General features: G+C 57.2%; 11 protein-coding genes across 11 annotated transcripts; 5 read left to right on the top strand and 6 right to left on the bottom strand.

The window, feature by feature from the left end:
- The first annotated feature begins 1,577 nt into the window (after nucleotides 1-1,577).
- Nucleotides 1,578-3,227, top strand: B0H64DRAFT_432949 (uncharacterized protein). The gene is made up of 3 exons (XM_062806021.1): nucleotides 1,578-1,717; nucleotides 1,797-1,893; nucleotides 2,019-3,227. The coding sequence occupies exons 2-3, from the start codon at nucleotides 1,877-1,879 to the stop codon at nucleotides 3,061-3,063; spliced, it is 1,062 nt and encodes a 353-aa protein (XP_062659907.1). The 5' UTR covers nucleotides 1,578-1,717; nucleotides 1,797-1,876; the 3' UTR covers nucleotides 3,064-3,227.
- Nucleotides 3,228-3,481: 254 nt separating this feature from the next.
- On the bottom strand, nucleotides 3,482-4,434 carry B0H64DRAFT_169282 (uncharacterized protein). The gene is made up of 4 exons (XM_062798739.1): nucleotides 4,234-4,434; nucleotides 4,049-4,182; nucleotides 3,825-3,981; nucleotides 3,482-3,752 (listed from the first exon to the last, which is right to left on the bottom strand). Exons 1-4 carry the CDS (start codon nucleotides 4,303-4,305, stop codon nucleotides 3,501-3,503), a joined length of 615 nt encoding a protein of 204 aa, XP_062659906.1. The 5' UTR covers nucleotides 4,306-4,434; the 3' UTR covers nucleotides 3,482-3,500.
- A 501-nt stretch (nucleotides 4,435-4,935) lies between these two features.
- Nucleotides 4,936-7,152, bottom strand: B0H64DRAFT_461478 (uncharacterized protein; the record flags this gene model as incomplete). Its single annotated transcript, XM_062807504.1, has 3 exons — nucleotides 4,936-6,753; nucleotides 6,814-6,915; nucleotides 6,968-7,152. The coding sequence occupies 3 exons, from the start codon at nucleotides 7,150-7,152 to the stop codon at nucleotides 5,235-5,237; spliced, it is 1,806 nt and encodes a 601-aa protein (XP_062659905.1). The 3' UTR covers nucleotides 4,936-5,234.
- Nucleotides 7,153-8,275: 1,123 nt separating this feature from the next.
- Nucleotides 8,276-9,202, top strand: B0H64DRAFT_169189 (uncharacterized protein). Its single transcript, XM_062798737.1, has one exon. The coding sequence runs from the start codon at nucleotides 8,372-8,374 to the stop codon at nucleotides 8,924-8,926; it is 555 nt and encodes a 184-aa protein (XP_062659904.1). The 5' UTR covers nucleotides 8,276-8,371; the 3' UTR covers nucleotides 8,927-9,202.
- On the bottom strand, nucleotides 9,203-9,963 carry B0H64DRAFT_169233 (uncharacterized protein). Its single transcript, XM_062798738.1, has one exon. It carries the CDS (start codon nucleotides 9,860-9,862, stop codon nucleotides 9,479-9,481), a length of 384 nt encoding a protein of 127 aa, XP_062659903.1. The 5' UTR covers nucleotides 9,863-9,963; the 3' UTR covers nucleotides 9,203-9,478.
- On the bottom strand, nucleotides 9,963-10,820 carry B0H64DRAFT_169187 (uncharacterized protein). Its single transcript, XM_062798736.1, has one exon. It carries the CDS (start codon nucleotides 10,658-10,660, stop codon nucleotides 10,064-10,066), a length of 597 nt encoding a protein of 198 aa, XP_062659902.1. The 5' UTR covers nucleotides 10,661-10,820; the 3' UTR covers nucleotides 9,963-10,063.
- A 154-nt stretch (nucleotides 10,821-10,974) lies between these two features.
- B0H64DRAFT_169180 (uncharacterized protein) lies at nucleotides 10,975-12,539 on the top strand. The gene is made up of 3 exons (XM_062798735.1): nucleotides 10,975-11,180; nucleotides 11,254-11,937; nucleotides 11,995-12,539. The coding sequence occupies exons 1-3, from the start codon at nucleotides 11,093-11,095 to the stop codon at nucleotides 12,462-12,464; spliced, it is 1,242 nt and encodes a 413-aa protein (XP_062659901.1). The 5' UTR covers nucleotides 10,975-11,092; the 3' UTR covers nucleotides 12,465-12,539.
- A 470-nt stretch (nucleotides 12,540-13,009) lies between these two features.
- B0H64DRAFT_360726 (uncharacterized protein) lies at nucleotides 13,010-14,797 on the top strand (the record flags this gene model as incomplete). The annotated part of the gene is made up of 3 exons (XM_062801712.1): nucleotides 13,010-13,426; nucleotides 13,580-13,879; nucleotides 14,009-14,797. The coding sequence occupies 3 exons, from the start codon at nucleotides 13,010-13,012 to the stop codon at nucleotides 14,795-14,797; spliced, it is 1,506 nt and encodes a 501-aa protein (XP_062659900.1).
- Nucleotides 14,798-14,961: 164 nt separating this feature from the next.
- B0H64DRAFT_424800 (NADH-ubiquinone oxidoreductase) lies at nucleotides 14,962-15,745 on the bottom strand (the record flags this gene model as incomplete). Its single annotated transcript, XM_062805664.1, has 2 exons — nucleotides 15,475-15,745; nucleotides 14,962-15,412 (listed from the first exon to the last, which is right to left on the bottom strand). Exons 1-2 carry the CDS (start codon nucleotides 15,672-15,674, stop codon nucleotides 14,962-14,964), a joined length of 651 nt encoding a protein of 216 aa, XP_062659899.1. The 5' UTR covers nucleotides 15,675-15,745.
- Nucleotides 15,746-16,020: 275 nt separating this feature from the next.
- Nucleotides 16,021-18,396, top strand: B0H64DRAFT_475198 (uncharacterized protein). The gene is made up of 5 exons (XM_062808087.1): nucleotides 16,021-16,161; nucleotides 16,257-16,311; nucleotides 16,404-17,624; nucleotides 17,698-17,990; nucleotides 18,039-18,396. The coding sequence occupies exons 1-5, from the start codon at nucleotides 16,071-16,073 to the stop codon at nucleotides 18,353-18,355; spliced, it is 1,977 nt and encodes a 658-aa protein (XP_062659898.1). The 5' UTR covers nucleotides 16,021-16,070; the 3' UTR covers nucleotides 18,356-18,396.
- A 1,039-nt stretch (nucleotides 18,397-19,435) lies between these two features.
- Nucleotides 19,436-21,381, bottom strand: B0H64DRAFT_169158 (major facilitator superfamily domain-containing protein). The gene is made up of 3 exons (XM_062798734.1): nucleotides 20,993-21,381; nucleotides 20,097-20,920; nucleotides 19,436-20,038 (listed from the first exon to the last, which is right to left on the bottom strand). The coding sequence occupies exons 1-3, from the start codon at nucleotides 21,226-21,228 to the stop codon at nucleotides 19,542-19,544; spliced, it is 1,557 nt and encodes a 518-aa protein (XP_062659897.1). The 5' UTR covers nucleotides 21,229-21,381; the 3' UTR covers nucleotides 19,436-19,541.
- Nucleotides 21,382-21,855: the final 474 nt, after the last annotated feature.

Raw genomic sequence — 21,855 nt, 5'->3', positions numbered from 1 at the left:
AGCGATGGGTCTTGGAATCCCGCTGCGGCTGGCACGGGACGCGCTGGCCGCGGGAGAGGAGGTATGCTTCCTGCCGAGAGTTCAGGAACACCAGAATGATGCCGTTAGGGTTGGGGCCATAGGTGGCGGTTGTCTTGAGCTGGTTGCCCTGAGGGTCGCAGGCGTGGTACTCATCACTCTCGTCCATGTAGTAGTATCCACCGTAGTCGTCCTTGCAGACCTTCTTCTCCCAGCTGCCGCCACCACCGCTGCCGCCGCCGCCGCCACTGCCACCCGCACCACCACCGCCATTGTTGTTGCTGGGGTCCTGCTGGGGAGTCTGAGTTGCAGGCGCGCCCGACTTGAAATACTGCTGCTGGTACGTCCGAAGGACGTTAGGCAAATTGGGCGCCCTAGTACCCCAGTTGAGCATCGTCCCTTGCACGGCGTAGTCCCGCCCCCCACGGCCGCGAACAAGGATGCAAGTCCAATAGGACCCCTGGGCCACCCGGAGCCCGATATGAAAGGTGGTCGACGACGCCGACCGGCCTTCACCGTGCGCCGCCTGCCACGTACTGACGCCCCATTCGGAAGCGCTGAGATTGTCCGGGGTGGCGCCCTGCAAGTAGATGACCATTTGTTGCAGACCGCGCTTATCCAGCGGCTGCGAGCTAAACGGTTCAGACATGGTGATGAATGGATTGGGGTATCTCAACAAAAGAACAGGAGAAGTGACCCGGATAGGTTGCGCTGGTAAAGTAGACGGAGTGTTGGGTGAAGTCCCGGCCAGCGAGAGGTAGTAGCGCTTGGTGTTTGGTGAAGCTAGGAAGGTTGTACCAGTACTGAGTGAGGTGGGCTGTGATGAAGTCTGAGAATATGTTGATGGACAGACATGATCGAGTCCTTTATACTCCTGATCCAGCTCCCTCCTCGCCATCTAAGCCCTTGAATCTTCGTTGCGTGGATCACCGGCCGTCGGGTCCCATACGACTGTACGAGGAACCGCTGAGACGGCCGCAAGACATTCGGTCCACGCGGTCATGGTCTATCTTGGACGCACGAAAGAAGACGAAGCAGGCTTGAAACCAGCCACAGCTCCGGCCTCCGGGACTCGTGATCATGAAGCATGTTTATTACGAGCTGAACCAAAGGGCATCTGGCGGCATACTGCGCTTATGTCCCAGTTGCCATGGGCCCTTCGTATGTCTTCAGCCCCCCGCCCATCGTCTGTCCTTCTAGTCCCATTTTTGCAGGCCAAGGCCACTAAACTATCAAGGTAGTATGTGCAACTAAGAAAGTACGAGCATGGAAACATGACAGGGTGTGGCAGGGCATGAGTCCAGACTGAGACAACTGACGGGCTCACCAGTTGTGCCAGCCAGTGAAGACGGAATCAAACACGTAATCAAGCCCGTCGTCTCGTGGTCTCGAACTTACTGTGTAGGTGGGCCTTAAGGTCTTAGAGGCCCTGTCCGCCCGAGTCGCCGACAGGGGCCCAAGGGGGGAGGCGCCCCAGCCAATCGCTTCAAGTCCCGCGCCGTCAAAATGAAGACGACCACTGGACGTCCCGAAATAGCCTCGCATAGCTGTGCCGCTTCACTTCTCACCCACAGTGCACTCTGAGGCTCTTCGGGGTCACAGCCGGTACATGACACACCGTGGCACAGTGATATTGTCATCTTATGAAACGGTGCTAGTGGCACATCTCATCCGCGATAATACATACGTCACATTGATCGTAAGTTCAAACTTCAAGCCATTTGAGACTCAATTTTCACCGCCAAATGGAAGGAATGCTAACAACGCCCCTTGGGCAGCCCAAACCGAGAACCCCATCGCTTCACGCTGCGGTCCTTTGTCCATATTATCCTCTCTACCACCCCTGCTATCCGTCACCATGGATGATTTGGAAATGTGAGTGAATGCCATCACCCCCGGCACCTCGTACCAGCAGCATTTCTCTCTCGTACTTAAGACTTCATTCCTCTCGTGTGGTAATTCTTCAATTTTGACCTCCGCATCACTCACACGATGTCCAGACCCAGCAACGGGCGTAATGCCGTCCCGCCCCCGTACGGCACGCCCATGCAGCTTCATGTCCTCAAGAGCTTCTGCAATCTGCCAGCTGGCCGACCGGTCCAGGCGACGATGATCACCGTCTACACCATCACCATGTCCCCGGTCATGGACGTCACTGTGCGGACCGCGTCTGGCTCCGAGATACGGGCAGCCCTGAAAGTCTACGACCGTCGACTCGGTAGAGATCTTCGGGAATGTCTTGGGAAGCACGTAGCTCACACGCCGGAAGTTGAAACTGCTTTTCAGTACTTCGTGAAGGCGAAAAAGATGGCCCCTTTCCTTCGCGAGCTGGCGAGGAGGTCAAAGGAAGATTTCACCCCCCCAGAGCCCTGGCACTTCCTTGATGATGCCGGGCCCGACTGTCAAGCCGAGTTCGAAGCCGCGCTATGGGCAAAGTGTGACGGATACTTCAAGACCGAAACCGAGGCCTACGATCGGTTGTGCCACCTCCAAGGCGAATACATACCGAGAATGCTAGCCCACGTGCGCGTCATAGTTCCGGTTCCTAATGTGCCGGCGGACCTGGGCAAATACTTCGAACTCAAAGGCGTCCTGCTCGAACGCATCTCCGGATACAATCTCGGCGACCTTCCCATCTCGCCACTTGCACCAAGTGATCCAAAGAAGTGGCCCTCCATTATTCAATCATCCGTCAACCTCGCCCATAAGCTTGATGCGTCCGGCGTTCTCATGGGCGACTGTGCCCCGCGCAATGTGATTGTGGACAAGCGGACGCATATGCCCTTCTTCATCGACTTTGCCCAGGCCGAGTTCAAAGAAATCCTCCTGCAAGCATGGCACGACCCGAAAGACAAGGGGTGGAACCCGGAGTACGAGTACTGGAAGACAGTTGCAACTCGAAACAACCCGGGGGCCATCGGAACGGAGATGAAGGGGAAATTGAAAAAAATCAAGAACATGGAGCTGAAGGGCATTGTCTACCCGAATTACGAGAGCATCCTTAAGGAGATTCAGCAGCCGAAGAAAGGCCAGAAGCTTGGCTAACGCACACCTCATTGTGTACCTCTATAAACTCGAATACCCGTCCAAAAGCAGCGCGTCTACCGCGTTGCGTATGACTACCTCTATGATACGTCAACAAATCTCACTTCAATATCAGGAACTAGGTGTCTGATTACCTAGAATTGCCACTCCACTTCTTAAGGCGCATCGCAGAGACCCCTCAACATCCTAACAAGTCACAAGTGCAAGGCTTAGGTACTGTGATGTACATTTTCTCATCGCGTATTCCCATTCTGCCCTGGTACCCTTCTATATACAAATGCCGCATGCCGCCGTCGTTTCTCATGCAACAGACAGACGAAGCCTGGCGGCCCTCCGTTGCCAACATTGTTGGGCTGGGCTAACCGACCACAGCTACATACCCGCCCGTGTTGAACCATAGCCAAGTAAAACCCACGCAAGTTACAAACGCCCCCAAATTAGCACGAGTTCAACATGCTGGTAAGCGCCGACTTCTCGGCCGACGTGATGCTCAGGTCGTACGAGTACTTGACGTTGACCCAGCTCTTGGAGTAGGTGCAGTAGAAGGACGAGAGGGGGGGCTTCCAGTTGTCGGGGCTCTGGTCGCTCTTTTGCTGGTTGACGTTGTCCGTGACGGCCCACAGCTGCGGGATGTCGATGTCGTTGGCGAACTGCGTGCGCTTGGCCGTCGACCAGCTGCTGGCGCCGGACTTTAGAAAGGGGAGGGGGGTTAGTATCATCAGATCAGAGGGGTTGGGTTGGAGTGGGCAGGGGGGGCTTACGATCCAGGCGTTCTTGAGGGGGACCATGTGGTCGATGTCGACGTCCGAGGCGGCGGTCCAGGTTTCTCCGTCGAAGGGCGAATACCAAGATCCCGAGGTGGCGCTGCAGGCGTCGTTGGTCACGACGTTTGTGCCGTCGCGCTTAAGAACGTACTCCCTAGGTAGTCCCGATACGTCAGTTTCGAAGGGTACGGGCAATTGAGTGAGAATGGCAAGGTTCATACCGAGTGTTGCAGGAGCCGCTAGCAGTCTGCCAGTGGGGGAACTTCTCACGGCTGTAGTTGCCGTCGTCATACGAGGCCTTGACGGTGAGGGCGGACAGCTGGCTCCTGGCTGTGGAAACCGAAGGAATTCCCGGCTATCACTGTAAGTGAGCTTGAATCCGACATGCATGGGTCGCCGTACCTACCGGAGCCGGAGCTGGCATGGGAATGGCGGAGACCGCCACGGCCAGAAGGGAACCGAGAATGTACGACTTCATCTTGTCTGCTTCTGGTTGTCAAAAGAGGGTGGGCCTTGGTCCTGGAGTCAACCATTACTCGTCCAGGGGCAGGAGTTGGTCATAAATAGGTAGTGATCCTCTGGGTCCCGGGCGGCGGAATCCCCCGATGGGCGGGAAGCACCAAGCTGCAACTCCGATAAGACTACCATAAATGGAAGGCGGCGAGGCGCTTGTCTGAGCGCCGATCCTCAATCTCAGCTTCCAATCCAGCATGCGTAACCTTCAAACTCCGAACTACCCACCCCCACCAATGGTCTTCAGCGCCTGCCACTACCGCCTACGCAGCCAATGCCGGCGCGATGTTACCGAGTCTCGGTGAGCCTCTCAGAACTCGAGCTCCCCAATATCCAGTCAAGGTGCGAGACACGGCCACGTCGGGAGAGGTTGTGGGGGGACCTCCCATTCCCGTCAGGGGCATGAAACCCCCTGAATCCGACACGTGCGGGTCGCAACCCCGCAAGCACCGGCAAGCCAATGGACAACACCATCCCCAACCTTCCTGATCGGGATCTTTCGAGCGGGAACGGCCGCGGGCCGTCCAATCACCCCGCGATTCGCAACAACGTTTGCCGTCCATCATTTCCAGATGGCGTTGTTTCCGCCGCTTGGGGGGTGTTCGTCGTCCTCTTGGCTAAAGCGCGCTTGACAGAAAACGATACCGAACTGTAATTAGTAAAGCGTAGTAGCGCTTGCATGTATGTACTACGTCGATGCCTAGAGGGAGATAACAGCTGGTTGGTCAATTCGCAATGGGGTATCTCAAGGTCGTGTATTTGCTTCTTCGTTGCTCCTGAAGTGGAGAAAATAAAGGGGAGAAAAATGAGAAAAGAAAACATGGAAGCGTATGAAACCAAAGTTGATAACGCGACAGGACCAAACTAAAGATCCCAAATTTCAGCAACAACCATTTACTGCTGAGCGGCGCCGAGTTCCTCGCCCGTCTTCTCACTTCCTGCCTCAACCTGTTCGGGGACAGTCGACGTAACATTTGTGGCTTCTGCTGAACCCTCAGCTTGCGTCGTCTCTGCAGTAGGCGCCTTGGAGAATGGATTCATCCTCGTCGGCACCGACATGCTCGGCATAGCTGGCATGCTAGGTACGCTAGGCATGTTGGGCATACTCGGTAGGTTGACGGCGGGCATTGACACCTTGGGAATTTCGACAGTGGGTATCTTCGACGGCAGGTATGACCGCAGACTGGTCCCGGTCTGCTGGGCCACGCCAAATAGATGGCGAAGGTAGGCCCGCTTCTGGTCACCCTTCCCATCCCCATCGGCATCTCCCGAGAGGTTTTTGTCGATGTCGTCGGGCAGCGGGACAAGCGAGGCTGCGGCGGCGATGTCAATCGGTGACTCGTCTGGAACCTGCTCATCGTCTGCGGCCATCTCGACGTCCTCTTCCGCCTCCTTCTCGGTTGCTGCCGTAAGCCCGGCCTCCGTTTCCACAATCTCGCCACTATCCGCCGCCTTCGCAATGGCCTCAGTCTCCTCTGGTTCAGCCGGCGCCGGCTCCTGAAACTTGGGATCATCGTAGAGCTCCGTCTCGTCGTTGAACCAGTCGACCACCAACTTCGCAGCCTCATTCGTCATCTTCTCATAATCCCCATTCTTCTCCCTCTTGAACAACCCCACGTGCGCCGCAATCTCATCCTTCGCCCCCTCCACCACATGCCTCGCAAACAACCTCCCCTCGGGCTCCTCCCTCCCGGGGACCGCACAAAACGTCCTCTCAGGCACAAAATACCCACCACTCCAATACCCATTCTCCCCCAACGACACATACACATCCCTCACCCCAACCCCCCTCAACGCCGCCAACCTCTCCAACCGCCTCGTCAACTCATTCTGCTTCAGCAGCGCACCCACGAACGTAAAATGGTCCGCCAGCCACGCAAAACTGCGCCCGACATTCCCCCGGTTCACATACGCCAGCCCCTGGCCCACCGCGTCGACGGACTGCTGATAGCCCTGCACGACGTCGGCGCGGGTGAGCGCGCGCACGCTGCGCATCCCCTCGAGGATCTGCCGGCGGTGGGCGAAGGCGGCGACGCCGCCGGCCGCGATCACGCCGACGGTGCCCGTGCGCATGGCGATCAGCTGCCAGGCTTTCCAGGCCGGGCTGGTACCCCCCGTGCGGGGTTTGGTGATGCGGTTGGTGGCGGTGGAGAGGGCGCGCTTGGAGGCCAGGCGGGACAGGGCGGCGGGGGTCGCGGCGGAGAGCGCGGTCATGATGTTGAAGACGTGGCTGACTTTTTGGTAGTTGGAGAAGGCGCCGTAGACGAACATGGAGCGGGCGAGGCCGTTGAGGGGCGTGTCGAAGGCCAGGATGCCTTGGATGAGGGGGAAGATGGGCGCGTTGTTGTTGGGGGAGGGGTTCTGGCGGTGCTCGTCGAGGATGCGGAAGAGGCTGTCGGTGGCGACGAAACCGCTGGGGGGTGTCAGTGCTTGCAACGACGGTTCTATTGGTGATGATGTATCAGCCGCCTACCCCATGGAATGTGCGACTAGGATGACGCCGACTTTTCGGTCGTTTGGTGGCCAGGGGTTGTCGAGGTGTGCCTTGCGCAAATCCATCACTTGCTCTTTTAACCTGTCTTCGCGTTAGAGCCTGGGATCGCGTATTTGTTGCGGACAACAATTACCATTCGAGAAAAGCAGTGGTGCTTTGGGCCAGCTCTCCGCGTGTTTCATATTTGGGGAAGATGGCAGAGGCAACCTCATGGTCCGGGAGGTTGTTGGCGACAGTTTCTTTGAGATGAGCTGGGAAGTCCCCGAAAGTGAAGTCGCTTCCCTGAAAAACGGTGAACACGACAATCAGCAAACGCATCTCAAACACTGACACACTAAAACGCGACTTGCCTTAAATCCGTGGATAAATGCGAGGAGTAATATTCTTTTCATCTTAATAATCCGCAGTCGCGACGATATATTTTATTTATTGTTTGTGTTGCGTGCCGATGGCAAGTGGTCTCAAGTTCTCAACCGAAACCAAGCGCTGAAAATTTCCCCACAGCAGCATTCCTCTGGATCTTCTCGCCCAAAACGTCATCACCAACGTCATGGGCAACCATCGATTCAGCCTCGGCCAATTAACGGCTATGGCGGATTACAAAAAGGAAAGCTTGTTCCGACGATTTGTCCCCACGGAAACTTCAGACGAGAGACGACCTTAGTGGGGGCGAGAAGCTATTATTCCAGGTTGCTGCCGTCGGGTCAAACGAGGCCGATGATGATGGATCAGACTGGTTCAATTCATGGTTTGGGCCCCCAATCCTACCGCTGCAAGGCACTCGAAATAGCACTGCACCCCTTGACAGTTTCCCAGGCATCACTCTCATGATTGGCCATTAATTGCCCCTTCACGCACCACTCTCTCTTGCAATTTGTGACGGGAACGCGGTGCGGTGACACAACAATCAAATTCGGCAGCCGCCGCGGCGAGGTATGTACAGCAAGAACTTTGGCCCGGGGTAGCGCTCAAGTCGAAGGGCGTTTAAAGAAAGGCATTGCCCGGGCCGCCATCATTGTGATAGAACTTTACCCACTCCTGATTTACAACTCTTGATTTAAACACATGTTTGCTGCCGCGGCCGCCAGAAAAGCTTCACCATGTCAACTAGAAGTCCACCATCTGCAGCGTCAATGACGTCTTCTACCAGAACTTGGAGCGAAAGGCCGCAATCCGTGTCATCATTTCCGCTGCTACCTCTCACCACAACCTTTACGCCACCTGGGTCCGAATGCACTGGTCTTACTTCGGTGCGCGGGCTTTTAGAGTTGGCTACAGACGGAACATGTTTCCCACCCGGCTTTACTGCTGACCCAAAGGGCTTCCTCTTCTCGCCGGGTTTCATATGCCCAAGCGGTTACCGGACGGCCTGTCAAGATACACAGGGGGCTGCGTCCATTACTACCGTGACTTGGTTGGTGCATTTCCATCCTGGTTCCCTTGCACTGTTCCCCTAATACGCCTGTGATGCACAGATTGTACTCGCTACCTCGGTACCCTTGGCTAATCTTGATTCAGTTGTCCAACCCTGGATAGTATGCCCGACATGCACTGTATGTACGGGGACGAGGACAATGCCGTGATAGGCTGGTTTCCATGTTTCATGACTGCCCCCGCTACGGGGATGACGGTCCCAGTTGTGGTAACCAGAGCGCCACAATCCTCATACACCACAATACAGACCGTCACCTCTCCCGAGCTCATTTACGCCCACGGTGTCAAAATGGTCTACCAAGCGACTGACTTCGTACCCCCGTCAACGGGCTCCGTTACTGCCTCCACCTATTTTCCCACGTCTTCTGAGCTCGGCACCGGCTCCGAGTCGGGCTTGTCCACTGGCGCAACCGTCGCGATTGGCGTGACAATACCCCTGGCAGTGTTGGGAGCCTCCGTCGCGGCTCTCCTTGTGTGGCGGCGGAAAAGGGGACAGCGGATGGGCAGGGAGGCAGGTACTGATTGGCTAAAGAGCCATGAGCTACCGACAAAACCACACGAGCGCATGCTGCCAGATCGTCTTTATGAGATGTCGGGCGAAGGAGTAATGGCCGAGATGCCTGCCACTCGACAGACTGTCGAGTTGCCCGGGTATTAGAGGGCGAATATTATCAGCGCGGGGCGCGGGTGTAGAAACACAAAGAAAGGTATTTGCTCTCGACAGGGTAGGGGTGCGAGAAGAAAGACGATCAATTTGGGACGTTGCTGGTTAGCTGCTAGGGTCTTGAAAAGCAGAAGGGGATATCAATGCAGCTGGAGAGAAACGAAGGTTGCGAAGGCGAGCAATTAAATCAGCATGGCGCACCTACAAGACGTCGGCCAGACGTTGCCATCCTCATCTCTACCATTACTCGCTCTTCTCCGCCTCCCTACGACCATTTGACACCGTGTCTACCGCCATCTCGGTTTGGCATCGTGGAACGGCCACCCCTACATATTCAACCTGCATAGCGAACAGCTCAAACCGTGTCACGGTTACAGCGTGTGGGCTATGGACGTTCCGCCGGACCCGCGCTCTTTTCACGGTTTGCTCCTTTCTTGACGCACCATTCACGCCGAAGCCGCTGCTCTACTATTCTCCCGCGATGCGGGACTGGAGGGAAACCGTCGATTGGTTCCAGGACCACAAAGTGAACCTGTCCGGATCAATTTACGATTCATCGTAGCAAAAATGAAAAGCGGCAAGTGGTTCACACACTACGACAGCAGAACTGTTGAGGAGGGGGATACGGTAATGGCGGCCTACCAAGCTCTTGTCCAGCCCCTGAAACGACTGGCCGACGATGCTCTTGCCGGGTTCCATGCCTGCCTTCCTTGGGCCTGGGCATTCAGTGGATAATCTGTAAGGCGGGAGCTGAACGAACGATTCTGGCTGCCCCAGGAGGAGAGTGCCATCAAGGAATGTGCCGAACGTTGCGTCATGGGCCACCGGTACGAGAGCCTTTACGCGAACGGCAAGAGGGAGCCAAAGGACAGCGAGTGGTCCAGGCACTATTAGTTTTGATTTTGGCGAATACGTATACAAGCGCTTCATGCAGCTTGGAAATCAACTCCATCCAACTCCCACACACCGACCCCGTATGGGTCAAACCCTAGATAGGTACCTACCTAGGTACCCAACTTGACGCGCCTGGACTTGACACCAAGCAGCTTCTGAAGTCGCGATTCCCTTCCCATTCCGCAACTTTTATCTCGTTCATCCACAAAACTACCAAACCAAGACGCCATGGAATCGTCATGGTGATCGGAATGGCTTCTTCCCCGCGAACGGGTTCATCCCCGCCAATGGGTTCATCCCCGGAAGGGGGGACGGATCACGAGAATAGCGATCTTCCGCCAGCCCTATCACATGGGCACGACGGGCAGTCGGAGCGCCAACGGGCACCGTCCCCGGCGGCACATGCGCGTTCGCCTGCGTCCCGCGGTGCATACCCATGCGCTCTTCAAAATCGCCATGCGCCCATCGCGTCCTGATCACAGCCGATCTCTCCCCATTAGCTGGCCCTGCCCACGGCGCCTCCCACAGCGGCGAGTTGGCCAACCAATCCCGGGCACAGCGCTTGTCGTCGAAGACGAGCGCTATGGCGCCGCCCTCGTTGGCGCTGGTCGAGAGTCCGATGTGCATGCGGTCGACGTTTTTTGGCAGCTTCATGCTCACCGTGTACGCGTCGTCCAACCGTGCTCTGCAGTCTTGGTGGTACGGGCGGCTTTCGAGGTGGTCCATGAAAGAGTCCGCCCAGGAGGTGTGGGGGAAGATCATGGTGAGGATGCGGTCGAAGTCGATGTCGATTTTGAGGTGGTGCGTTTCGCGCGCGCAGGGGGGACCGGACATGTTGATGGGTTCTAGGAGGGTTGGTTACTATCGGTTGGTGTGTTTGACTGTGTCGTAGGTATTATGAGACAGGGACTGGGAGATGCCTTGTTTCGATGCGATATCATTCGTCTTAAGAAGTGCTAAGCTGCGAGGCTCGGCAATCTACCCGTATATTACATGCCGTGCCCCTTTACTGCCTAGGGCTGAGATGTCGGCATCGGATCAACCTCGTCGTGGCGCTGCCTGATTGGGGCACGAGTATGGGCAACCTCCCCGTACTTTGGTTTGGTGTGACAGTGGGACAGCAAGAGCCTACTTTCAGAATTCCTACCCACCCTGGTCTTCCCCCCGTTTCTATCTTGCGCCTTTGCCACCCCTTTCTCCCTCGCTTGGTAGTACCTAGCGATCGTAGCACGGAGAACCCCTTTCTGCCATCATCTTTTACTCGGGATGTCAGGAGAGTCGATCCAAAGTCTCGGTCCAGACTTGGAAATAGGCCTCCTGGAACAAAATACGCCAATAGTCGCGGGGGAAGGGGGTAATATCCACCTGCCACCAATTTCGGCGAAAGCATACGAACTCCAAGCTAACTACCTACTGTGTAACTCTAGAGCTGCCTAGCAATACGAGGAACGCGAACGTAGAACTGCCGGAAAGGGGGCCAGAGCCCACCACACGCGCGACTTCAATCCCCGGGCCAAGAACACCAAGTCACCCTTCATCCCTACGCCCTCATGATGCAAGATCAGTAAGCCCATCTCCTTCAGCAGCCTCGGTTCCTCACAACCGCAGGAGATTTCGAGCCTTCCCATCGCGCCCAACAAGGCCGGTGCGCAAGACAAGACGCGCATCCAGCGCCGCCAGCTCACGCGTCTCGAGCTCCACACCCGGTTCGCCCCGTCATGGGTCTCCTAGCTTGACAAACCCCAGTGTGAGAGCCGGCACCATCGGCCCCCCCAGCCCACCTCCCACCGAGGGACCCGTGGCCGTAAAAGGCGCCTCGGTTACCCTGCAAGCCCGAGATGCCGAGAACCAGGGGAAGTGGGCGGTGGAACACCACCATAAGGGGTTGATCCACGAGGTTGTGGGCGCGAGGAAAAAGTCAAAGCAGTGGTTAAACGGGCTCCTTGGGATCACAGAGCCGGCTCCTCGAGAGAGGATATTCCGCGTCAGCTTTGCGGAAATGCAGAGGTTGAAGCTCCGAAAGTTACAAGTCAAGTTGGTGGATCATGCTATCGATATGACCACATTAAATCAGGAATCTGCGGGATGGGAACGCGACCTGGCCCAGTACAGTGAGTATTGTTCAACAAGTCGCATATCATCGCATGACGTGACTGACCGGGTGGTAGCTCAAGCCGTGAAGGACTATGAATACATGCTCGAGTGTACGAAGTTACCCCAGGATTACTTCTATGCCACCGGGGAGCGTGCTGTCGACCGGTACGTTATTAGCCAGCTGGTAGGTGATTTTGGTAGACTGGGTCAGGCCAGTAAGACCGTCCCCGTCGAGCTTTGGAGCGAGGAGAACACGGTCATCGGCGGAACTCGCAACATGAATATCAAGAAAACACGCATGAAGGCGTTCAGGGACCGCCTGTCTATTGCCACCATCGGGGGTGCCCTGCTCGTGGGGCCCATGTGGTTGATGATGCTGCGTGATGGTCTTTACACTAGGCTTATCACTACTACTGTCTGTGTAGCCCTTCTTGCACTGTTGGCCTCCTGGCGGCTAGAAAAGTCCGATCAAGTGTTGCAGGCCACGGCGGCGTATGCTGCTGTGCTTGTGGTTTTTGTTGGGTTGACGAACTCGGGCTCGTGAAAGGAAAGGTATATCAAGAGCTTAGGTACCTCTCTCGCACACACTGCCATAGGATATGGAACATCTCATGTGAACCTGCCTACTCTGTGACCAATTCTAAAACAGTTTGTTGGACTAAAGGTGTAAAAGAACGGTAGTTGGATTTGGTACAAGGGTCCGCACGGCGTCTCTGGCGTTACCTACCTACTCAACTAGAAGAGTGTTCCACAACTGTGATTTGTAAGTTGGTTACCGGGGGGCTCTCTTACTTGCAGCCCGTTCCCCCTAAATGAGTGAATCACGTGTAAACCCGGGTCCTGGGTGACCTTCCCGACGGGAAGGACGTTCCCTTTTGCCTGAATCCTATGATCCTCCGGAGGAACCCCTACTTATGCAGTGCTTGCCCGAACTGGTACACTCGGTGCAGGGCCTGCGACTTGCGAACCTGAAATATATGTGAGCCCGTAGCCATTAGAGGCAACTCAAGTGGCCCAACCCCCTCCTTCATGAGCCACACCCCATTCCTAGGCCGTTGAAACAACTACCCAGATGCCCGAGCCTCAAACATGGCGCCAACAACCCTCCCCCTCCTCCTCACCTTCCTAACCAGCATCTTCACCCTCACCACCGCCCTCCCACGCATCACCGTCACCCTCGCCGTCGAACTCTCCCCCACCCACAACACCACCACTACCACCACCACCACCACCACCACCACCACCAACATCACCGCCCTCGCCATCACCCTCAACCTAACCCACCCCCACCCCATCCCCTCCCACACCCCCCTCCTCCAACTCGACCTCAACCACGGCCTGACCCCAACCCAGCAATACTCCGACTCCGCCCTCGCCGCCTCCGACACCCTTGGCCCCCTCATTCTCACCCACACCGACACCAACGCCAGCGACGCCCGGCGCACCTGGACCGCGCACCGCGACACCCAGGGTCCCGTGGTCGTGCGTTTCCGTGCCGTGCCGAGAGTGACGGATGGGGATACGCCGTCGGGCCCGCGGGTTGATTTGAGGGGGGATCCTGGTGGGGGAGGGGTGGTTGGGATGGGGACGGGGTTCTTGCCGCTGCCGCCGCCGCTGTCGACGGCGGTGGCGGGGGAGGAGGGGGATTGGGAGGTGGAGGTTGTGTGGGTGTTGCCGGAGGGGATTCCGGCGGGGGTGAGGGGGGTGAGTTCGTTGGGGGATGGGGTGAGGGAGGTGGCGGTGGGGCGGCCGGAGAGGGTTTTGGCGAAGAGCTATTTTGCGGTGGGGGAGTTGAAGAGGTGGCCGGGTTGGGATGTGGAGTTGGGGGAGGGGGAAAGGCCGTTTTATGTGTATTGGATCGGGGAGCTGCCGTATGACAGTGAGCGTGTGTCGGGGATTGCGAAGGAAATGCATGGTGCGATCTCATCGTTCTTTGGGGATGATACGTCGCCGTTTCGTGTGTTCTGGCGCCATGCGTGGTCGGGCTATGGTGGTGCAGGGGGATATTATTCGTTCCTGCTGGAGTGGTCTGATGGCACGGCTGAGGAGCAGAGCGAGGAGGCCGTGACGTTCTTGTTGTCTCACGAGGCCATCCACGAGTATGCGCTGATGTCGCCAGTGCGGCAGTACGACCTGTGGTACCGTGAGGGCGTGGCGCAGTTCTACGCTATCGTGGCCCCGTTCGCCGCGGGCGCTGTCGATAGGAGCTACTTCGTTCAGTGGCTCAATAACAACGCCCAGTCCTACTACACTGGTGGGATGGCGGGTAAGACGTGGCAGTCCGTCATCGACAACTACTGGACCAGTGTTCCGAACGTCAAGGCCCCGTACGGCGTCGGCTTCGCCTACCTCGCCCAGGTCCAGGGGCTTATCGCGCAGGCGACCAACGGCACAAAGGACGTCGACGACCTAGTGCTGGAGCTCTACCGGCGGTTCACGGCGCACGAACAGGTGCAGACCGACGAGTTCCTCGAGGTGCTGAGCGGTCTCGTCGGCACCGAGGCCGCTGAGGCAAGCCTCTCCGCCATGCTAAATGGGACGCTCGTCGTGCCGCCCACCGACTGCTTCGCCAAGTTTGGGTTGAGGATGGTGAGAAAGGACGGGGAGCTGTTTGACATCGGCTTTGTTTCCGCGCAGCAAAAGATCGTCCGATTCACCTCGAATAGCACCAGAGCTGAGGAAGCTGGCTTGCGCGTCGGGGATGAGATCGTGCGTATGTGGGGCGCTTGGGGTGTCAGTGACTCTCTCGACAACATGATGCGGGTCGTTGCTCAGCGTGATGGGCGCGAGTTCACCGTGGAGTACTGGCCGAGAAGTTATGAAAAGGTAGAGAACTGGGTGTGGGAGGACGATGGCTCTGTCACGGCCCATTCCTGAGTCGTAGTTGTCAATGCAACGGATTTGCGGTTTTGGTACAGGTTCTGCGCTTAATACATTCTTAATCTTTTAATCCTCCGTTCAAAACCGAACACTTTCAAGTACACCCCCTAGCGAACTCCTATCCACTTCTGCCGCCCAACCTAACGCCAACAGTTCCTCTCTCACTTCCGGTACCACATCCTCGTGACCTTTGTCCGCCGCATCTTCTTCTGCAGCTGAAAGATGCCATACTGCAACGCCTCAGCCGTAGGCGGGCAACCAGGCACAAAAATGTCGACTGGTATGAGACGGTCCACGCCCCTGACTACTGAATAGCTGTAATGGTAGTAGCCACCCCCGTTGGCGCAGCTCCCCATACTGATGACCCATCTCGGTTCTGGCATTTGGTCGTAGATCTGCCTGAGAGCAGGCGCCATTTTGTTAGTCACGGTGCCGGCCACGATCATGACATCGGCCTGTCGCGGACTGGCACGGAAGATGATACCCTGACGGTCGTTGTCATAGCGCGGCATGGAGAGGTGCATCATCTCGATGGCGCAACACGCAAGTCCGAAGGACACTGGCCAAAGTGAGCCCTGCCGAGCCCAGTTGACGAGACCGTCCAGTGTTGATCTACACGGTATCATGTAAGTGGGGGTCTGGGACAGAGGCATCTTGGGATCTTGCTTGCTCACAAGGCATATTCTGCAACGGCGTTTGGCCTTTTCTCCGTGGACAAGGCCAGTGTTGGACGGACAGGGGGAGGAGTGCGAGGTAGCCGGGCATGTGAAGTCTGCTCGGTGCTGTATCGCTTGACTGGAGCAGCTGAAAAAGCAGGTAGGAGTCGGCCTCGGGGCAGTGATGCCGTATATTTGATGAGTGTTGGTGGACGCATGGTGTCAGTTTGTACCTCCTCGGCCGAGGAAATGGTAGTATGATAGTATTATCCCTCATGGAACACGGAGCATAAAGAAAGGAAACGGATCTTAGGTTCAAGTCTGAGAACGCCCGCCCCCCGTCATAGAGATCCGAAAAGGGAAGGGTCTCGGCCATGTGCCAACCCCGAGTCTTAACTGTGTCTTGCTGCGTATCTTGGTAGGCCAGTACAGTGCGGCTTCGATGGCGCCCCTTGGCTTACACGGGCCCGTGTCTCCCCGAGCCAAGCGTTGTGGGTTTATTCCGACCCCAGACAAGCCAAATCCTCTCGGCTTTCACCCACTTCTCGGCTTTCACCCACTTCTCGGCATCAACCCACATTCCCCAGCCGCAGTCTGTGTCCGTCACAATCAAAATGGCACCGTCCCGGCCCACCGGATTCGCTTGCACCACCTGCGGGAGGCAGTACCAGCACAGCAGCCACCTACGCAGACATGAAACAACCCGTAAGTCTGTCCACTAGGAAGAGTTCAAGAGACACCCTCCCCGGCCCCTCCGGGTGTTGCGGCCCTTCGATACAGCTGACAACAGGATTGGTTAGACTCGGGGTCTGAGGAGTTCAGGTGCCAGTACTGCAGAAAAGCATTCGGCAGGAGGTATTTAATCCATTTTCACATCTCCACCTTGCCTGATGTTGAGTTGCTTCTTTCATTTCCCACCGGTCCGTAGCCCACTAACATCCGAGCAGAGACGTGTGGCGAAAACACTACCAAAGCTGCCCACAAAACAACAATCACGATGAACCACCTCCGGCCAAGCGGGGGAAGAGAGCAAAGGCGTGCGATGCCTGTTTCCGCAGCAAGCTCTCTTGTGACGGTAGTTCACAGTGTGCTCGATGCCAGGCTCGTCGAGTGGCATGCGTCTACACAAGGACTCAAGGCGCCGTCATCAACTACAGCACCGAGTCACCAGCAGCTACGACTAGTACCGGCACTGTAGTAGAGACCTCCGCCGCCCCTCAGGACGACAGCACCAAAATCCCTGTGGCCTTCCTCCTCAGTCTCACGAACCCCAAAGCCGGAGCAATGCTAGAGGCCTTCCTCGGGGAGCCCCGCCGCGGCGATGACCCCCCCAGCGCCGAGCTCCAACCAGACGTACCTCTCCATCCCGACCCCTACCAAGGCACTGCTATCAGCGACGGCTTCTTCCTCTCCTGGCTCTTCGAACAACCGTACCCGGATACCAACACCACCACCGCCGCCGCCGCCGCCGCCACCATCCCCACCTTCCCCTTCCCACCCCCCGAACCCCTCAACACCACCCCCACCGCCAACACCCCCCCAACAGGCATCGACCCCACCCTCCAACCGCTCCTCACCGACATCCAAACCCTCCACCACACCCTCACCAGCACCGCCGACCCCTCCTACACGGGCACCTTCGACGCCTCCCTCGCGGCACAGGTCTTCACACGCGCCCACCGCGACGCCTTCGTGCCCACCTACTTCCGCTACACCCACCTCCACCTACCCCTAGTGCACCGGCCCAGCTTCGACCCCGATACCTCGCCGCCGGCGCTCACGCTGGCGGTGTTTCTGTGTGGGGCGCTGTACGCGCCGCCGAGGGACTCGGTGCTGGCGGTGAGGGGGTTTTTTGCGGTCGTGGAGGAGTGGGTGTTTAGGCGGCTGGAGGGGTTGGTTAAGGGGGTTGAGGAGGAGGGTGGTGGGGTGGAGGCCTTGGAGGGTGAGAGGGAGAGGGAGGTGTGTGGGACGGTTCAGGCGGCGTTGTTGGTGCATGGCGCGCAGTTTATTGTGAATAACCCGGCGTTTAGGAGCAGGGGGTGGGTGGGCAGACGGCCGGCGCTGGTGCAGGCTGTTAGGAGGCTGGGGTTGGTCAGGGCGCGGCATGCGTGTTATGGTGAGGGCGGGGTGGATTGGGAGAGGTGGGTGAGGGAGGAGACTAGGATTAGGTGTGTGGGTTTCTCTACTTTTACTTTTACTCTGTGTTCATCTTCGGCGTGGCCGCCTTACTGACGGCCAAAGAATCGCTACCTGGACCTTCGTAGGGGACTGGCAGCAGGGCGGGGTGACCCATCAGCCTGGGCTCGCGACAATACACGAGATGACAGGCGACCTCCCCTCCCTGCCGGATCTGTGGGAGGCAAATGATGCTACCGAGTTCAAAGCGGCCATAGCTGCCAACGGACCCGGTTGCTGGCGGCGGACAGCATCACTCCGCGATTGCGCTGATGCGTTGATGGCCGAGTCCTGGTCCGGCAGCGAGGGCTTCCCTTTAAAGTACATTTCCTTACTCGACCTCTATTTCCTAGTCACAGGTAAGGGCACAGTCACCATGATCCTGCCGCACTAGCTCACAAAAGAAGCCATCCAAGTGATGATCGCCATCTCCCGACTCGTGTCGGTGCTACAGACGACCATACCTGCGATCGAGCGGGCGACAGACCGGTGGCAAGAGCTCTGGCGGGCATCGGTAATCCGCCTTGACGCCGAAGAGTTGCGTACAAGCGGCCTCGTCAGGCACTGCGGCGAGTACTGCTGGCTTGCAAGGGCGCTGCTGAAGCATGCCCAGGAAGGGAAAGACAGGACATCGCCATACTATCAGCGGATAGGGCACGAGACTCCAAAGGAGCTTCATGATTTACTACGGGAACTGCGAGACTATGACATCAGGCCAGAATGAGCACGAGTTCACGCCTCATGATTAACAGCTAGTGTACTCGCAATAAAAAGACGATACCCGGACTAGTGCTTGACGTGACAGGTGCCTGGCCTACTTATGTAGGCGACGACAAAGATGTCTTTGATTCAACCCCGTCGAGTTGTCATATCTAATCAGCTATGATAGATTGGAGGGTGAACAAGTTATAAGAGGCGAATCGAGGAACAAAGGCGCTGTTGGCGGCTGTACAATACTCCCAAGATTAGGTAGTGCTTGTCGTGCTTTCTTGCTTCGGCCCAATACCAGTGCTTTCAACAGCAAGGGACAAAGGTTCAAAGGTTCCCGCGGAGGTACATGTAGGTTCTATAATAACACCCAGCCGATTGAACCATTCCCCCCCTTCACATCTTCCCCGTCACTTCTAGGCCTTTTACCATTCAAGTCCCTCCTCTCCCTACACGCGTTTTGCTTCACACCACACTACCCAAGATGGATAACACGCAGCAGCACTCTGGGGACCTCGAGGAGGGCGAGATTGTTCCAGACTCGGTAGACAACAAGAAGGTGCAAGCCTTAGAGCATTTTAAAAGAATACTGGTAAAGGACGCTGAAGATCTGCAAAAGATGTTAGAGATGGCCCTCGTCAATGCCGAGCAAATGCTCAACGAAAACCTTCGGAAAACCAACAAGAACCTCGCGTGGGTCCACAGGGAGATGGTGCGGGTGACGGAAACCAGGTACCAGATGTATGAAAAGCTGGAAGAGATGATGACCGGAGACACCGACCACAAGAAACAACCGCCAGCGGACGAACCCAGCGGAACCGACAGCGGAACCGACAGCGGAACCGACAGCGGAACCGACAGCGGACGAGCCCAGCGGAGCCGACAGCAGAACCGACAGCGGAACCGACAACGAAACCGACAGCGGAACCGACAGCGAAACCGACAGTGGGTGAGACGTAGATTACTGAGAAACGCAGTATCAAGCTTTTGAATGAAGAATTGAGTGGTTGACTACTTAACAATGCCCGTGTAGTATTTAATACTTTTCTACGCCCACCCTTTTCCGTAATGTAACCAAAACCATAACCGTCCATTTCAGGTGCCCGTCATTATCGTGAGAACCATCTTTTTGAAGCCCCATATCATAGAAACCATCATTACCCAGCCCCTTGCCCCCGTCCATCCATCATCAGTCATGCCCCTCATTCATCCCGGCTATACCTAGAAAACGTCCTCCAGCGCTCCCCATACCGCAACATCAAGATCGGGATCGGCGCCAGCAGCAAACTAAACCCGGCCAGCACGGAGAACCCCCAACCAAACCCCCACCTCTCCACCAGCGGCGCCGTAGCCAGCGGCAGAAAAGTACTCGTCAGACAGCGCGTGACGATGATCCCGGTCATGGCCGACGCGGCAAACAGGCCGAAGGCGTCGACGATGTAGGCCATGAGGGGGATGGCGGCGAGCATGAGGGCGGTGCCCATTGCGCACACGCAGAACAGCAGGCACACCAGCGGCAGCCGGAGCTGCGCCGCCCACCCGTACGCCGCCACCGTCAGGGGCAGCGCGAACCCGCCCACGATCGCTAGGGGCAGCCGGAACTCGGGCTTGCCGACGCCCTTGTGGGTGAAGCGCATGCGTACGTAGATGCGGTCGAGCGCGCGGTTGCAGATGACGACGCTGATGGTCGAGCCGATTGCTGTGAGGGGTTAGTGGTTGTTGAGATACTAAGTCTAAATATAATCGGAGGGACTTACAAAACATAGTGAAGCAGGAGCCGACTGCTACGGGTGATAGTTGGTAGATGTCGATCAGAATATCCGCAAAGCTGGTGCTGTAAATGTAAAAGAAGGTGAAGACGACCGAGTTGAACAAGCACATGGCCATCAAGACGCCGCTGCTGCATAGCACGATGGCCGGGCGCAGAACCGAATCCCGCAACTTCTTCCACTGGGAGAACCCCGCGGTGCTGAGGCTCTCGGCCTCGTCAAACGCCGTCTTGAACGTCTTGCCCGAGCCCGCAGCATGGGCCGTCATCTTCTTGGCCCGTTTCCGGAGGATAGCCACCTTGTACGTCTCGCGGAAACAGCACAGAAACAGCACCTCGCACGCGGACGCCAGCGCCACCGTCATCCACACCACTGTCCTCCACCCATACAAATCAGCCACGGCGCTGCCAATCATAGGCCCAAAGGCGCCTCCGATCAGGGGAGCAAGAAACAGTAGGCTCAGGGCGCCGCCGCGCTCGTCGCTGGGGAACATGTCGCCGACGAGGGCCGGGTTGAGGACGTTGCCGGCGACGGCGAGGCCGTTGAGCATGCGGGCGACGACGAACTGGGGCACGCTCTCGCTGGTGGCGGCCAGGACCCCCGCGGCGATGAAGAGCAGGTTGGCCACGTTCATGACCGGGTACCGCCCCACCATCTCGGACAGCGGCGCGATCAGCAGCGGGCCCGCCGCCTCGCCCAGCTCCCAGATGGTGACCAGGAGCACGCTGGCCGATTTGGATGGGTTGGGGGATGAGGACAGGTCCCGCACGATGTCGGATGCGAGGGGGACGACGCTGATGCACGTCATGGTTCTGGACAGGGGGGTTAGCAACGGAGTTGAGATTTTGGTAGATAAAAAGGGGGTGTGTGTATGTACTACATACACAGTAAAAGCCATGACGGCGAGCAGGCTCACGATGGCCCATCTGAAGGGCGCGGGCCAGTCCAGTGGATTCTCGGCATCACCGTCGGGGTCGAAGTCGACGATGGTGGTGGTCTCGGCGATGTCGGCGCCATCCTGCGGCGGCGGCGGGGCAACAGGATTCGTCGTGTAAACTTGCTGCCCCTCGTTGGTGACGCTTCGCAGCAGCGGCTGGGTGTCGCCTGTTCCGACCGTCATTCCCTTTTTTTTGTGAGTTTGTTTCTGCTGCCGGCTGCTGATCCACGGCTCCAACTATGTGCAAGAAAAGAAAGGAGGTGAACAGACGGCGTGTGAACGAGGTGAGCGAGCGTGGGGTCTCGAGGATTTTGTCTGCTGCTGACCGCAATGCAAAGTTCCGTCCAGTCTCGGCCAAAAAAACTTCCAGGTTAGACTGACTGTTTTCAGCAAGGAGCCGCTGCCGTGCATTGTTAGCTCCGGGTGTGTTGTCGAGAGCAGGGATTGCAATCCAATCTACTCTGAAGTATTGATACTGTATTTCCAGTCACTACAGCGTGCACAGCTCAGGCTCAGGGAAACCGTTCCACCGTTGTTTGGCGCTCCATCCCACTGTATGCTCGCAACTCCCAAGCTGGACACTGTATTGGGGACTGTGTGGACAAGAGGGGTCACTCGGGCCCGCTATCCGACCGCCGCGCAGCCGATCCCCGCTTCTTGTCAAAAATCCTGCAGCCGCTTGTTCGAAGCGTGGGACATCAGTAAATTGACGAGCGCGCCCTTCGGATAACAACGGCATTTCTATCAAAAACGGAGAGAAATGTGGTTGGAATGGTGGCAAAGGTGGTATTAAGGTTTGGGAATTATAAT

The sequence above is a fragment of the Chaetomium fimeti genome, assembly GCF_033439085.1.
Source record: "Chaetomium fimeti strain CBS 168.71 chromosome Unknown B0H64scaffold_4, whole genome shotgun sequence".
Taxonomy (NCBI): domain Eukaryota; kingdom Fungi; phylum Ascomycota; class Sordariomycetes; order Sordariales; family Chaetomiaceae; genus Chaetomium; species Chaetomium fimeti.
This window is presented reverse-complemented; position numbering and strand designations above follow the sequence as displayed.

Coding starts and splice junctions, on each gene's coding strand:
- B0H64DRAFT_169282 (XM_062798739.1), bottom strand. CDS start 4,305: ATGAAGTCGTACATTCTCGGTTCCCTTCTGGCCGTGGCGGTCTCCGCC. Junction 4,183..4,233: donor CCATGCCAGCTCCGGCTCCG/GTAGGTACGGCG, acceptor TTACAGTGATAG/CCGGGAATTCCTTCGGTTTC. Junction 3,753..3,824: donor CCCTCAAGAACGCCTGGATC/GTAAGCCCCCCC, acceptor CCCTTTCTAAAG/TCCGGCGCCAGCAGCTGGTC.
- B0H64DRAFT_169189 (XM_062798737.1), top strand. CDS start 8,372: ATGCCCGACATGCACTGTATGTACGGGGACGAGGACAATGCCGTGATA.
- B0H64DRAFT_169233 (XM_062798738.1), bottom strand. CDS start 9,862: ATGAAGCGCTTGTATACGTATTCGCCAAAATCAAAACTAATAGTGCCT.
- B0H64DRAFT_169187 (XM_062798736.1), bottom strand. CDS start 10,660: ATGTCCGGTCCCCCCTGCGCGCGCGAAACGCACCACCTCAAAATCGAC.
- B0H64DRAFT_169180 (XM_062798735.1), top strand. CDS start 11,093: ATGTCAGGAGAGTCGATCCAAAGTCTCGGTCCAGACTTGGAAATAGGC. Junction 11,181..11,253: donor AATAGTCGCGGGGGAAGGGG/GTAATATCCACC, acceptor GTGTAACTCTAG/AGCTGCCTAGCAATACGAGG. Junction 11,938..11,994: donor ACGCGACCTGGCCCAGTACA/GTGAGTATTGTT, acceptor ACCGGGTGGTAG/CTCAAGCCGTGAAGGACTAT.
- B0H64DRAFT_475198 (XM_062808087.1), top strand. CDS start 16,071: ATGGCACCGTCCCGGCCCACCGGATTCGCTTGCACCACCTGCGGGAGG. Junction 16,162..16,256: donor ACGCAGACATGAAACAACCC/GTAAGTCTGTCC, acceptor AGGATTGGTTAG/ACTCGGGGTCTGAGGAGTTC. Junction 17,625..17,697: donor AGGGAGGAGACTAGGATTAG/GTGTGTGGGTTT, acceptor TGACGGCCAAAG/AATCGCTACCTGGACCTTCG.
- B0H64DRAFT_169158 (XM_062798734.1), bottom strand. CDS start 21,228: ATGACGGTCGGAACAGGCGACACCCAGCCGCTGCTGCGAAGCGTCACC. Junction 20,921..20,992: donor GCCGTCATGGCTTTTACTGT/GTATGTAGTACA, acceptor CCCCCTGTCCAG/AACCATGACGTGCATCAGCG. Junction 20,039..20,096: donor CTCCTGCTTCACTATGTTTT/GTAAGTCCCTCC, acceptor AACCCCTCACAG/CAATCGGCTCGACCATCAGC.